The sequence below is a fragment of the Capsicum annuum genome, chromosome 11 (genome assembly GCF_002878395.1).
Source record: "Capsicum annuum cultivar UCD-10X-F1 chromosome 11, UCD10Xv1.1, whole genome shotgun sequence".
NCBI lineage: Eukaryota > Viridiplantae > Streptophyta > Magnoliopsida > Solanales > Solanaceae > Capsicum > Capsicum annuum.
This window is the reverse complement of record NC_061121.1, coordinates 223,039,332-223,053,785: the sequence shown is the minus strand read 5'-3', so window position 1 is coordinate 223,053,785 and position 14,454 is coordinate 223,039,332. Positions and strand designations below refer to the sequence as shown.

Here is a 14,454-nt window from a genome sequence, read left to right as displayed (position 1 = left end):
GACAGCCATCATAGAATCTTCAAGGATTCGAGGATGTTTCAAACTATAAAAGGCGTCAAACTTTACGCCCTGGAGTTCATTTCATAACCATGCATGGCATAACCAAAGATGGATTTAAAGACCGAATACATAAGTAGCTACTCAAACTTCCCCAATAACCCTTGTTTTGAACACAACGCCAAACCCTAATACAAAAAGTAAAGTCCTACGCGATAATATGATCAAACCCATTTTACATAATGTTACGCATCATAGGATTGAGCTCTGGTAGCCAGAAGTCTCCAATGGACCCAGAGCAATCTTAAAAGAAATTAAGCTTCCTTGACAATCCAAAGATATCCAGGATAGCACAATAGATGACTGTTGATGAAGCAGATGTTTCTCCGGTAACACCAGATGTGCAACCTGATAGTATTTTTGCATTGCTTGCTTAGAATTTTCAAATGAATGCTGAGATGCAAGACCTGCCCGTCGCAGTAAAAACGTTTACCTGGTAAAACCTGGCAGCACTCCCAAGACCTGAATACCAATGTTCCACCTTAAAATCAAGCAGCACTACAAGCTTTCTTACAGCTTGCAGAAACATCATATATACAGCAAGACCCTCGATCCTCATCTCACTTTCAAATAGTACAGACAGCTAATTGAATTCTGCAGTAAAAGTGGCAGGCCAGTATGAAACATGTACGTAAGAGTAAACCTAGCATACAAGAACTAAGGTTTCACTTGCTAATCCACAGCCATTGCTTCAGGACCCACAGTAGAATCCCCTAATCCACAGCCATTGCTTCAGGACCCACAGTAGAACCCCCTACTCCACTCTTGTTATGATCATCGACTACATTCCTCACCTCTTCTACCAAACTCTGCTCTTCCTCTATTGTGTTCTGCAATTCATCAACCTGAAACGAAAAGGAAAAGATTTGAACATTCGGCAAAATATATGGGCAACTTTCGCCAATTAAGGTTTTCTCTAATGCAGATGAAGCACTTCTTAAGTTCTATGTACCTAAACAGAGTATTTACAACATGGGATCATATTCAACTCATACCAGTGGGTGTAAAAGACGAAAACTGTAATAAAATCCTAAGATCTACTAAATCATTAACCGCAACAAAAATGCATAAATTAGCATAGAAAAGTGCAATTATAAACAGCAAGAATATATGTAATCCAAGATATAACTATAAAACAAACACCAATTAGATAAATAAAATAACTTAAAATGAAGAGATTTGTTGAGGATATTACATGATATGTTGATTAGGTTTCAGTTAAATTTGATTTATTACTGTTACTTCACCCAATGGTGTGGCCTAGTGGTTCAATGAAGTTGGGTTGAGCACCATGAGGTCTCAGATTCAATTCCCAACAGAGACAACACTTGGTGATTTCTTTCCATCTGTTCTAGCCTTGGTGGACAAAGTTACCAGAGTTACCTGATACCTGTTACTAGTTGGGAGGTAGTAGATATCCCGTGGAATTAGTCGAGGTACATGCAACCTGACCCAGACACCACGGTTATCCAAAAAAAAAAGATTTATTACTATAGCTATGGCTAGATTTTGATGTGAAAGTTGTAACATGTGAATAGCCATATCGGAGCGTATCCTATTGCCAAAGTCCTCACTTTTGGTCACCATGCGTAGATCAAGCTCGCCAAGGTTTGATTCATGAACAAGCGGAATTGCCGAAGTTCATATCAGATGGCACGTCTGCATGACAACTCAACCCATCCTTCCTCACTCTCTGACACTAATACTAGCCATGTGTGCTAGTCTGCTTGTTTATGTCAAAGAAATTTCTCAACTAAAGCAACTTTTGTTTAACCACTTTGAGACCAAAACCCAGGAAAATTAAAGAAAAAAAATACACTTGAACATGCTGGAGGAAACTAGCGTCTTAAGTCTCTTAGATTGTACACATTTTGACACTCTAGGAAAGAAAATCAATCAGTTTCCCTTCGTCTGAATCTGTGCACTAGAACCTAAAGTATTTCATTTGTATAGATACTTCAGCAACTCTTGGGATTAGGGGTTGGTTTTCGGTTTTGCAAAAGTTCTATTCGGTTTTTCGACTTCAATATTAGAAACCAAAAAGTGTCAAGAATGGCCTGTGAAATGTCTTCGGCACCCTTGGTGTATATAGACCCCTCAAAGAGGTCTCCCTTGACCATGTTCCCACTCTCCTAAACGGTCAATTTACCCCATTGTCATTCATACTTTCAGTCAACAATTAATTTTGACATTATTACATGAAAAGTGTCTTAATTATAATGTACAATAGTCCACTGCCATCAACAATAAAATAGTCTTCTTGGTTGAATTCAACATTTTCCAGATATATTTTGCAGTCTCAGCCATATCCTAGTGTTTCTTCCTTAAATTTCTTACCAAACGCATTCTCATTTATTGTCTAGCTCTTTTGCATTCTTGAGAAGAAGATCCATATCCCAGTGCCTTTTCATTAATTTCCTTACCAACCACATTCTCGTTTATTAGCTTTCTCTAAAAGACAACAATGGAAATGAAGATGCGTTGTTTGCTGATTTCTTGAAATATCCTAAAATAAAGGGTATTAAAAGACAAGCCATTAAATCGAAACTCGTTGTTACAATAAATTCAATAGGCCAAACCCATCGGTGGCCTCTTAAACTTGGCACGAACTTTCACTTAGGCACCTCAAGTGGACGTTGTTCACTTTTGGCACCTCAAGTAGCCATAAAGTATGCCACTTTGACACCTTTTGCTAATTCAACAAAGAGAGTGTACTACACTCGCTTTTAGGCGCGTTTTAGGGTATATAACATATAAATGAGCCAATTATAAAAGGCCATTTGACATTTTTATAAAAATAATTTTTATATAATTAATTCAAATTAAAAAAAGAATTAATAACCCCACCCTACCCTTATATCATCTTCCTAACCACCCCACCCCACCCCATATCATCTTCCTCAGCCCACCCCACCCCAAAATCGTCTCCTCCACCCCCATTCATTAGTTTTCCACCATTTTTTTTTCTTAATACAATTGATTTTTAATACTTTGGAAGAATGCAAGTTGGTGCAGATTGTAGATTTCTTCTTCTCTTTCTTCTTCTCTCTTTCAGCCATTAATTTTCCACCATTTTTTTTTCTTTTCGTAACACATCTATATACCTTCATTTTCTTGTCTGGTTTTCGAGAAAATGGCAAAAAGGTCCATACGTTGGGATTTGATGAGACTATCATGGTGTTTTTGAAAAAGTGACAAAAATGGTCCATATGTTGAGAAAATGGCAAAAATGGTTTTCGTTGATGGAACAACGGTGTTTGCTATTGTTGGCTTGGTGAATTTGTGCTAGATGTTTTGAATTTGTTGAGAAGTGAATTTGTTGTTGGCAAAAATGGCTCCGAAGTGAATTAGTGCTGACGGAGCTCTGGTGTTGTCTTAGCGGAGGTGCGGTTGTTGGCTTGGTTGGCGGTTGGGGGGAATGGAGAAGATGACTTTGGAGTTTAGGGAGTGGGGGTGGAGGAGGGCAAATGGAGAAGATGACGGGACGGGGCGGGGGCTTCCATGTAGAGAAGATGACTTGGGGTGGGGGTTGCTGGGGGAGGGGTGGGGGTGGAGGAGATGACTTTGGAGTTTGGGGGTGGTGGGATGGGGGTTGGGTTGTGCTATAAAATTAAATAATTTTATAATTATTTTTAAAATGCCACGTGTCAGTAATTAATTGGTTCCTTTAATTTAATTGCGTGTATATATATTAATAAGTTGGATAATTATTAATAATCATGTGTTTTGGCCTTTTGTTTTTTTTCAAAAAAAATTAATTGTGAATATAAATAATGATGTGGCAATTTAAATGAGTTGGAACAAATTAATTGGTCGTTTTGTCCACGTTGGCAGCGAGTGAGATACACACATCATGATGTCGAAAGGTGTCAAAGTGACACTTTATGGCTACTTGAGGTGCCAAAAACGAACAATGTCCACTTGAGGTGCCTAAGTGAAAGTTCGTGCCAAGTTTAAGGGGCCATCGATGGGTTTGGCCAATTCAATATGATGTGATCACTATACACGTATGTCATCCTAACATGATGGTCGCCACTGCCCCTTCCTCCTCTTCCATGTACCCCTCTTACCCCTATTGTGACTCGTTCGTCGCTCTACCTTGTCGAGCCTTCTCAAGCGTTTTGCCCTGTCGTTTGTTATGGATGCGTGGAATATGGTTATTATTTATTTATATTTTAAGTAGTTTTATTTATTATATATTTATATTTAAGTAGTTCTATTGATTATTCTAGAATAGGGTTTTATGTTTCCTAGTTTCATAAGGATTAGGCTTTCTATTGATGTAATAAGACTCTTATTTAAAGGGAGATATGGGGAATAATACGTATGAATAGTTTCAGTCAAAAACAAGAGATTGTTGAACTCTAAGGTTTCAACCTCCCTTTAACGAGCTGAAGACATCGGAGTTCTCTCTTTTATTGAACTCTAAGGTTTCAGCCTCTATTTGACGAGCTGAACTTATCTACAAAATAGGTCAATCTCGAAATTCAAACAAAGGCAAGGGAAAGTCGATATCAATTGAGTCGGACTTTTATGTTCATCGTCCTGTGACTCGATCCTTCGCCAAAGATCATAACAATTTGGTATTAAAGCCTAACACAATGGACTATGAGATTAATTCCAGATTCCAAGAAGAACGCGCGACTATAGAAACCCTAATGGATTCTAAACTTGCAGCGATGGAACAACGCCTCGATGAAAAAATTGTCCAAATCATCCAAGAACAATTTTCTGGCATGGGAATTGGCTCCACCAAATCAGCAACGCAGGGAACTGAGTCGAGTAGTGCCCTAACAACTGGAAAATCAACAAATGCTGCTACACTACCTATTCAACTAGCCGACCAGAATCATCCATCAAAAGGTAATTCACATTCAACAGTACCAACGTATGCAAAAATGGATTTTCCTACTTATGACGACACCGACGACCCATTAATTTAGGCACATCGTTGTGAACAATTTTTTGAAAATCAACATACAACGGAAGCAGAAAAGGTTGGAGTCGTCAAATTTCACATGTTAGGAGAACCATAATTATAGTACTATCAACTTAAACGAGCAAAGGGCCCAATGAGTTGGGAAGAATTTCAGAAAAATTATCTTGAATTGCAATCATTGAGTTCAGATTTAGATCCAACAAGCAAGGATACGGTCTTGGACACTTAACCAAGCTCTTGATGAGCGGTATCCACCTTCATCTTATTTTGTTTCCAACGATTTGGACCTCCTGAAAGTAGCAACCCAGAGGGTGAATTAGTCATGCTTCGGCAAACTAGTATAGTTGAAATTTATCAACGTCAATTTCAAGAGAAGTTGGCTAGGGCTGATGAGCTTAATCCAAAACACTTGCATGCGGGTATATTAATGGCGGCGTTAGATGATTCAAGGACGTGCAGTTGCTCAAACCACCTGACTAATCGGCGGCCATGAGTGTATCCAGGGCTTTAGAACAAAAACACCAACTGCGGAAGTTAAGTAATTTTGGCGAAAAGACATGTCAGCAGTCTCGGACAAGTTTGGGCAGGACAACAAATTCAACAAAATCTGGTACAAGTTTAGTTGCCTCATTTACCTCAGCTAATACCCAAACCAGCAATCAAACCCCTTTTGTCAAGCGATTAACTCGTGCAGAAATGGCAGAGAGAAGAGTCAAGGGGTTATGCTATAATTGTGACGAACTATATTCAACAACTCACCAATGCAAGCGACTTTTCTGGCTGGAATTGGATGATTCAGTGAACACTATTCCAGAAGTTCTAGATGACTGCACTGAAATTCATGCTTGAGGACAAGCTCTTTCAACGTGAGGGGAGTAATGTTATGGATGCGTGGAATATGGTTATTATTTATTTATAGTTTAAATAGTTTTATTTATTATATATTTATATTTAAGTAGTTCTATTAATTATTCTAGAATAGGGTTTTATGTTTCCTAGTTTCATAAGAATTAGGCTTTCTATTGATGTAATACGACTCCTATTTAAAAGGAGATGCGGGGAATAATATGTATGAATAGTTTCAGTCAAAACCAAGAGGTTGGAGTTCTCTCTTTCATTGAACTCTAAGGTTTCAGCCTCCTTTAACGAGCTGAAGAGATTGAAGTTCTCTCTTCTATTGAACTTCTACGGTTTCAGCCTCCCTTTGACGAGTTCAATTTATCTACAAAATAGGTCGATCTCGGAATTCAAACAAAGGCAAGGGAAAGTCGACATCAATTGAGTCGAACTTTTATGTTCATCGTCCTGTGACTCGATCCTTCGCCGAAGATCGTAACATCATGCCTCCTCAAGGACTTTGCACCCCCGTGCCTCCTGGGGAAATTCGCACTATTGTACCTCCCCAGACAGTCAAGGGTCCACATAAATCCCTATATGCATAAGGACGGAGATGACTCTTAGTGCGCAGCCCAACAAGTATGGATCAGCCACCACTGTATCATCAGCATTTGCATTTTCCATTGCATTGAATTGTTACAGAACTCCTGTGCAAGGATCGGTGTCATCCCACTTTAAGAGGGCGGTCTTCAGGTCATAGAGTTGTTATAGTACGTATTGAGTTGGTTCATGACCCATGGTGATTAACGGCGATTTCAGCAAAGGAAAAAAGTAATGCATTGTACCTTTTGAATTCATTTCCCATTTGTGGGTAACCTTTGGTGAAAAAGTTTTTCATGTGAGGACAGTACACAACCCTGAGCCATCTATGCAAAATGCACCTCTGTGGAATTTCTTCCACGTTATGCAAATGCAAAAATGTCATCATGTGGCGGCATAATCCCCATTGATTGAAACAATTTGCAAACACAATCAAGTTTTGGACCATCAGGTGTAGCGAGGGTGTATACGACCTTTTACATAGATGAATTGCCACTTATGTTCTTCCGAATTTAATGTCTCTAATACTATAGACAAACTCCCTATCGGGTATGGGTGTTGGCCCCGTCAATTGGTTGCACAAACTCAACCGCCAAGCTCATAAGGAGTTCATGCAAAGCTAAAAAAGAAATGGTCGAAGTTTAAACCCTTCCTATTTGCTGGTTGACCAGTTTTGCTTACTACATTGACATATACGGACTTAAGCTCCATTTTTTTTCAAGGTTGTATTTTCCGAACCATTATTTCGTACCACTCGACAAATTTTTGCAGGGTACTACTTCGGTTGATGTGCTTATCAAAAAAAGGAATGCATTCCCTCTCTTCTTTGGGTTGATTGCATTCCAGCCCCAAAAAATCATCATGATAGACCCTAACAAAATGATCCTTTTCATGTTACAGATATCGCAACAACTCGTTGCCGTGCAAATCAAACGTGTCAAGAAGATCTAGTTACAAATTCTTCTATTGTTAGAGAACCCTTGACCGTTGATATGAACGATCTCCTAATTTCATGCAATCTTGGAATGTTAGCTCCAAATTCTATAGGTATCTTTTGGTATAAAATTCAACCAAGAAGAATATTGTATTATTGATGGTAATGGACTAATGGTACATTATAATTAACACTTTCATGTAGTCACGTCAACATTATTTGTTGACTAAAAGAATGAATGACAAGGGAGGCAATCAATCGTTTAAGAGAGTGGGATACACGGCCAAGGGAGACCTCTTTGAGGGGTCTACATACACCAAGCGTGCCAAGATATTTCACAGGTCATTCTTGATATTCTTGACGGATTGGGCTTCCTTCTGGACTAAAAAGTGACTTATTTATTTGGGATATTTTTTGCAAAACCACCAGGTTTTGATTTAAGAAAAATAGCACAATCTATCATAGCAGATATTGGCTAAGAACATGAAACGAATCCACAAATTAAACTTTAAGACGAAGTTAGAAAAATGGAGACCAACATAAACAAGAGATATATTAGTTTGGAAGTTGGATTTATGTTGTGGAACTACTGCAAAAAAAGGAAAAGGAATTAAGGAAGTATCAGACTTGTGCTTCTTCAGATTAAGAACCAATTAGGCTAAGGGCTAATGCTACGTTAACTGAATGAGCTAAGGAGTCTAGAAGGGGCAGAAGCTTAACCTTTTGAAAAACTTCGGGTTGCGGTCAAACCAAAAACCAAACCCATGAAACCAAAAAGTGAACCAAAAAAACAAAAATCAAGAAAAGTTTGCTTTGGTCATTTTTTTCCATTGTATGACCACCCCTACTTGAGGTAGAAGCACAGAGCACTAAAATAATTCTAGGGGAAAAGGCATAAGATCCCCTTAAACCAGTGTATTTTAGTAAAGATAAACGTTTATCTGTACATCTTTGTGTAGAGTATTTGTTGTAGTGGTTTGTGGTATAGGTGCATGTTCGGTTCTTGGTTCAACTTTTAAGAACTTCACTTTGGTATTTTGATTGTATAGACTGAATACCGGGCCATAATTCATTAGGTTTGGTTTGATTCTTTAGTATGGGCCTAATATACTGGGCTATTTTTCTACTTAAGAAAATGGGCTATAAGCAGAACATCACACTCCTCAAACTTGAGATCCAATGAACAAGAATGAAGTTCCATTTTATTCATAGAAAATTATGGTTTGTTGAAAAGCAGACCCATGATAGTTTTCTATGAAAAAAGATATATTTTTCTATCCATATCTATAGAAAGGAATATTTGTGTATGCATTTACACATATGATGCAATTTTATAGAATAGTATATATAAGTCAGTTTGGCTTTTTTTGGTCTAGTACCAAGCCACATCAAATATTATCGATTTTTTCTAGCCAAATCAAAATACATGTCGGCTTTTATGTCGGTTTAGTTCAATTTTTCTTCAATACCCTCCCCTGCCAAGCGAATGATATTCTGTAACAATTTAACCTGTTAGTCTGTTACTTAGCAAGATAGGTCAGTCATTTCTGATGCATATGGTACACTTGCCAACTTAAAATTACCAACAGTAATCAATGCAGTACAAGCTGATCTTCTTGAGGAAACCAAAGCATTAACAAAAGGTAGATTTGCAGCAAGATACATACCACATGCAATAAAAGGGCAAACTGCTTTTTACGAAGGTCCAATGTCCTCGAACTAGCAGTATTCTCTGCTTCCAACATAGCTATCTCTTTCTCAAGCTCTGTTATAACCTTCTGCGTTTCTGATCTTGGAGGCTGCATAGCAATCAACTTCCTGATAGCCTCAGCCTCCTCTTTGTGCTTCCTTTCAACCTTGCTTTCTTTGAGTTGCCTCTTAAGATCTTCTATGTCAGCCTGAGCCTGTACAATTTGCTGGTTGATTTCACCTTTCAGGTCATTAAAATTCTCCTTTTCTCTAACGTTCGCATCTATGACTGCTTTGCTCTTTAGAAGAGGAATCTCAAAAGTATTTAGTTCTTGCAAGAATGCTTTGGCAAGTCTTTCACAATCATTGTAGTTATCAGCTTCCTTCTCTATCTCCAACGCGAAAGTAGTGAACTTCTTCTGAAGTTTCTTCAGTGGTGGTTCACCTCTGGTAGTGGTTGTTCGAGTCAGAAGTCTATGCTTAATAATGATATCGTCTTCAAGAGGGCCAAATGCATAATGTGATGCCACAGTCTCCCCCTTTCCAGCAAATTTTCCACCTTTTATCGACATTTATTTTGATTCTTCTATCCTGAAATAAACATCTCTTACAGATCAGCATTTGATATATAAAGGATCATGGGCAGAGACTTTAGCTTCCCTAGTCACCTCTGAAAGAGGTTAAATGACCAGACAGCTGTTTCTTTTTCAAGTGTAATCAGGATACTAAGGAATCACAAGCAATGATACTGTAAGAGGTTTGACATTATTTTACAAGTAATACTCCCTTTGTCACACTTTCCTTTTTAGTCTATCACAAAAAGAATGACACATTACTATATTTAAAAATAATTTAACTTTAAAATTTCAAGTTTACCTTAATGAGATGATTTATAATCCCATAAATATCCATGGTATGTTTTAGATAGGGGTGACAATTTCAGCCCATATAAGTGAAAGGAGTCCATTTAAATAATTGGATTACACATATTTTAAAGGACAAATTACAGAATACCACACCTTAACTTACTGATATTTACCTAAAATGCCAACCCCTTAAAATAATTACAAAAACCTTTTTTTACTTTATCTCTCCATAACGTTGCTTTCCCCTTTCTTGCGTAATGGACCACATATCTCAGCTAGAATCTGGCGGTTTTTCTCAACTCACCGAATTTGAATTACAGTCGTGTTCTCACTACTTTATCAACATACAAGCTTCAACTTCTACTTACAATCGCCATTTAACTTTCTTCAATTTTTTTGGAGGTTAGTTTGTTTAAGTTTAGTAGATCGGAAATTTCAGCCAATATATGATCGATTTTACTGTTCTTACATCAATTTAAGTCTATTAGTGGAGACAGGACCATCATTTAGTATTGAAATTACTCAATTAGATGATAAAACTCCCAACGCCAGATGAAGTTGGATTTGTTCCGGGTCATTTTGATATGGATGATAATGATTTTCGTGAAATAGATCGAAACATCGCAACGACCCTGCTATGATGAAGAAGTTACCGGAAGTTGCAGGTAGAAGTACCAAAAAGCTAGATGTTGCAGCTTCAAAAAAGAAAAGAAAAGGCGGATACATCACGCGACCCTCTACCAAAGGTACAAATGCTATTATCATTCTGATTAATGTATTACAGATACACTAATCTTATGCATCTTTAACACATTTATCACATTAATCAGTATGATACAAAAGCATTTGTACCTTTGATAGAGGATCGCGTGATGTATCTACTTTTCCTTTTCTTTTTTAAGCTGAAACATCTGGCTTTTTGCTACTTCTACCTTTAACTTCCCGTAACTTCTTCATCATAGCAGGGTCATTGCGATGTTTTGATCTATTTTCACGAACATCATTATCATTCATATTACCAGAAATAAATCCAACTACATCTGGCGTTGAAGTTTTATGATTTTTGAATAATTTCAATACCAAATGGTGGTCCTGACTCCATTAATAGACTTAAATTGATGTAAGATCAGTAAATCGATCATATATTAGCTGAAATTTTTGATTTACTAAACATAAAAAAACTATGAAAAGAAACTAACCTCCAAAAAAATTATAAAAGAAAATTAAATGGATATTGTAAGTAGAAGTTGAAGCTTGTACGTTGATGAAGTGGAGAACACAGCTTCAATTCAAATTCGGTGAGTTGGGAAAAGTCACATGATAAATGCTCTTTATTCTAGCAGAGATAAGCGGTCCATTACGCGAGAAAGGGGGAAAGTTGTGATGTGTCCAGAGTTTTGGAGAGATAAAGTAAAAAAAAATGATTTTTGTAATTATTTAAGGGGTTGGGATTTTAGGTAATAATGGTAAGTTAAGGTGTGGTATTATGTAATTTGTCCTATAATATATGGGTGAGTTGCAATCTAATCTATTTAAGCTCAATCATCCAATCCAACCATTTGCTATCCCTAGTTTTAGACTACAAATTTCAAAAGTCTTTCTTTCATAAACCTTGTGCCCAATCAAACAATGTCACATAAAAAGGAATGAAGGGAATAATATTTTATACAACTCTCATTTCTTTCAAATCCACATTCACTAAGGAATTCAATTTTGAGCAATTATTTGATCTCCTCTAATCACACTGACTTAAAATTTTTTATTATATTTTCTTATATCCAAGTCAAAGTTACTTTATGAGTGTGTCTTTCATAACATGTCACATAAAAAATGAGACAAAAGGAGTAAGAGTTAATTTCCTCCTTTAATCAGTTTCCTATCTCGACTAGACGAACAAGGGAGGAGCTGGAGGTCAGGGGTGAAGGTGCAGTAACATATGAGTTCGGTACAACCCAATAGCTTTAACCCAAAGCATGTAGATATATATGCAAAGAAATTCATTAAATATGTACTGAAAATAATTCAAAACCTAGTTACTAACACCAATAATCAGTGTTCTAAAATCTAGAACTCATAAAGTTAAAATCTTGAATCTATCTCTGGTGGAGGATAACTTTCAATGCTCCAATTGATGCTAGCTAGCCCTCAAAAGATATCAATATACACAAACTAAAAATGAAAAAGGAAAAAAAAAAGACTTGTGCACATATGTTCACTTATTTCATTGAACAACAAATATGTAGCAGAACTAGAAGATAAAACCTTTTTTTCTGTAATTGTGGTGTTCAAGACAATTTGTGGGCACCTACTAATTATATGGGTTACCTGCTAGCTTCCACCAGCACCAAATAGATAGTGGCAGAGACAGAAATTTTCACTAAGGAGTTTAGAAGTAAACATACAAACTAGCCGAAGGAAGTTCAACGTCAATTATATATACATAAAAGATAATTTTAACCATGTATAAATAGTATAATTTTTCGTCGAAGGGGGGTTGAACCCCTGGACTAAAGGTGGCTCCGCCCCTGCGAATAGAGTTATGCACCAAGCCTTAAATGGATAGTACTTTGGAAACAAATTCGAATAATAATCTCCAATGAGAAAATTCTTGAATTAGACAATATGAGAAAAATTGATTACAAAAGAAGTGCATAATTTCCTATTTTTTTTAAAAGGCATTTGGCCGTGAGAATTTTTTATTTTTTTTCGAAAGTTATTTTACTTTAGTAAAAATTATACTGTTTGTCCATAACAATTCCAAATACAATTTGAAATTGTATTTGGAAAAATGAAAACAAGTTAATATTCATGACCAAATACAACTCTAAACTCCAACTTCAACCCGCTTGGTACCTCGACTAATTTAACGGCGCTTCCCACCAGCAGCACGTACCAGATACCAAGTGACTTAGTCAATCAAAAGAAGAAAGAGAGAGAGTAATAGATACCAGAACAAGATGCCGGAACAAGTGTCGCCGCCGTCTAATGCCGTCGTTGTACGGCGGCGAAAGCTCCGTTGTTTACTCTGTGCGGGTCGCGCTTTTCACAGAATTGTTTCAAAATTTCACTAATGTATAGAAAGTGGTGGTATTTACTATTTGTGTTGCGTACCTTTATTTTTTTTGTGGGGGCGGGGGGTTGCGGGTCTAAAAGTTTAAATTTACCCTTTAATCTGAAAAATTAACTAAATATATCTATCTTAAATGTAAATTTATCCTCGGATCAAATTTACCTCTCTATTTTAAAAAATTAACAAAATATACTTTTTATAATACTTTGAAGCAAAATTTAACTTTGATGCCATACTTTGAAATAAATTTATCCTCATTTGAAATATTTCACATATACTCTTTGTTTAATAGAAAAACTCAAATCAATATTAAATGTCTCATTTTTAAAAAATAAAACATTCCTAATTTAACCCGTTCAATTTTATTCGAACCACAAAAAAGACACAAATAAATACGCTTCCTCAATTTTAGTCAATTTTTTCCAACGAGATAAGTCATCAGATATTTATCAGTACATAACTAATGAAAAATGGATCTGCATTTGTGCAAACAGAAACAAATATACCCCTCCCTCAGTTCATGAATCTACATAGTGCAGAGCTCATGAAAAATGACACTTAGTCTTCAAATACAACAAATTATGTCAACTGAATATTTCTCTGAATGATTTAGTTAAGAGGTCTCCTTATATGTCAATCGTGACATATATTCATTCGTATGTCTTTATATGTAATTTGGATCTACACAAATTTTTCATCATGTCATTCGCTCAAAAAACGTATCCATTGATTATATAATCTAGATGCACATACCCCAAATTCCAACTACACACTTATACTTGGGGGGGGGGGGGGGAGTGTTCTATGACCCCTGAACTATTTTAAAGTAGAATTATTACACCCCCGAAATGCTATACCCAGTTTTGGAGGAGGCGGTGTAATACATGCGTCAATCGCATTTTTACACGTGTTTTTTTGTTTAAAATTAATTTTTATTTACTTTCTTCTCCATTTTATCACTTTTCATCATTTTTCACCGTTGTTTTTTCCACCATTACTTTTCATTTCTTTTCCTTTTCAAACTTTTATAGCTACTTTTATGCAAATAATTTTTCGATGACCTTGAAGTGGGAAATAATGGACAATATCGGATTTGAAATTTCCAACGATCTTGAAGTCGAAAATAATAAACAACATTGAATTTGAATTTTTCGACAACCTTGAAGTGGGAAACAATGAACAATATCAATTTTTGAATTTTCGATGATCTTAAATTCGAAAACAATGAGCAATACCAATTTCAAAATTTTCGACAACCTTGAAGTCGGAAACAGTAAACAATACCGAATTTAAAATTTTCTATGACCTTAAAGTCGGGAACAATGGAGAATTTTAAAATTTTCGACGACCTTGAAGTCGGAATAATGGACAATACCCATTTTAAAATTTATGACAACCTTGAAGTCGGAAATAATAAACAACATCGAATTTGAAATTTCTGACAACCTTGAAGTGGGAAACA

At 36.4% G+C, this 14,454-nt stretch overlaps 1 protein-coding gene across 1 annotated transcript; it reads right to left on the bottom strand.

Moving 5' to 3' along the window:
- Positions 1 to 11: 11 nt before the first annotated feature.
- On the bottom strand, positions 12 to 13,053 carry LOC107848197 (THO complex subunit 7A). The gene is made up of 3 exons (XM_016692901.2): positions 12,871 to 13,053; positions 9,035 to 9,647; positions 12 to 902 (listed from the first exon to the last, which is right to left on the bottom strand). The coding sequence occupies exons 2-3, from the start codon at positions 9,626 to 9,628 to the stop codon at positions 771 to 773; spliced, it is 726 nt and encodes a 241-aa protein (XP_016548387.1). The 5' UTR covers positions 9,629 to 9,647; positions 12,871 to 13,053; the 3' UTR covers positions 12 to 770.
- Between the last annotated feature and the right edge of the window lie 1,401 nt (positions 13,054 to 14,454).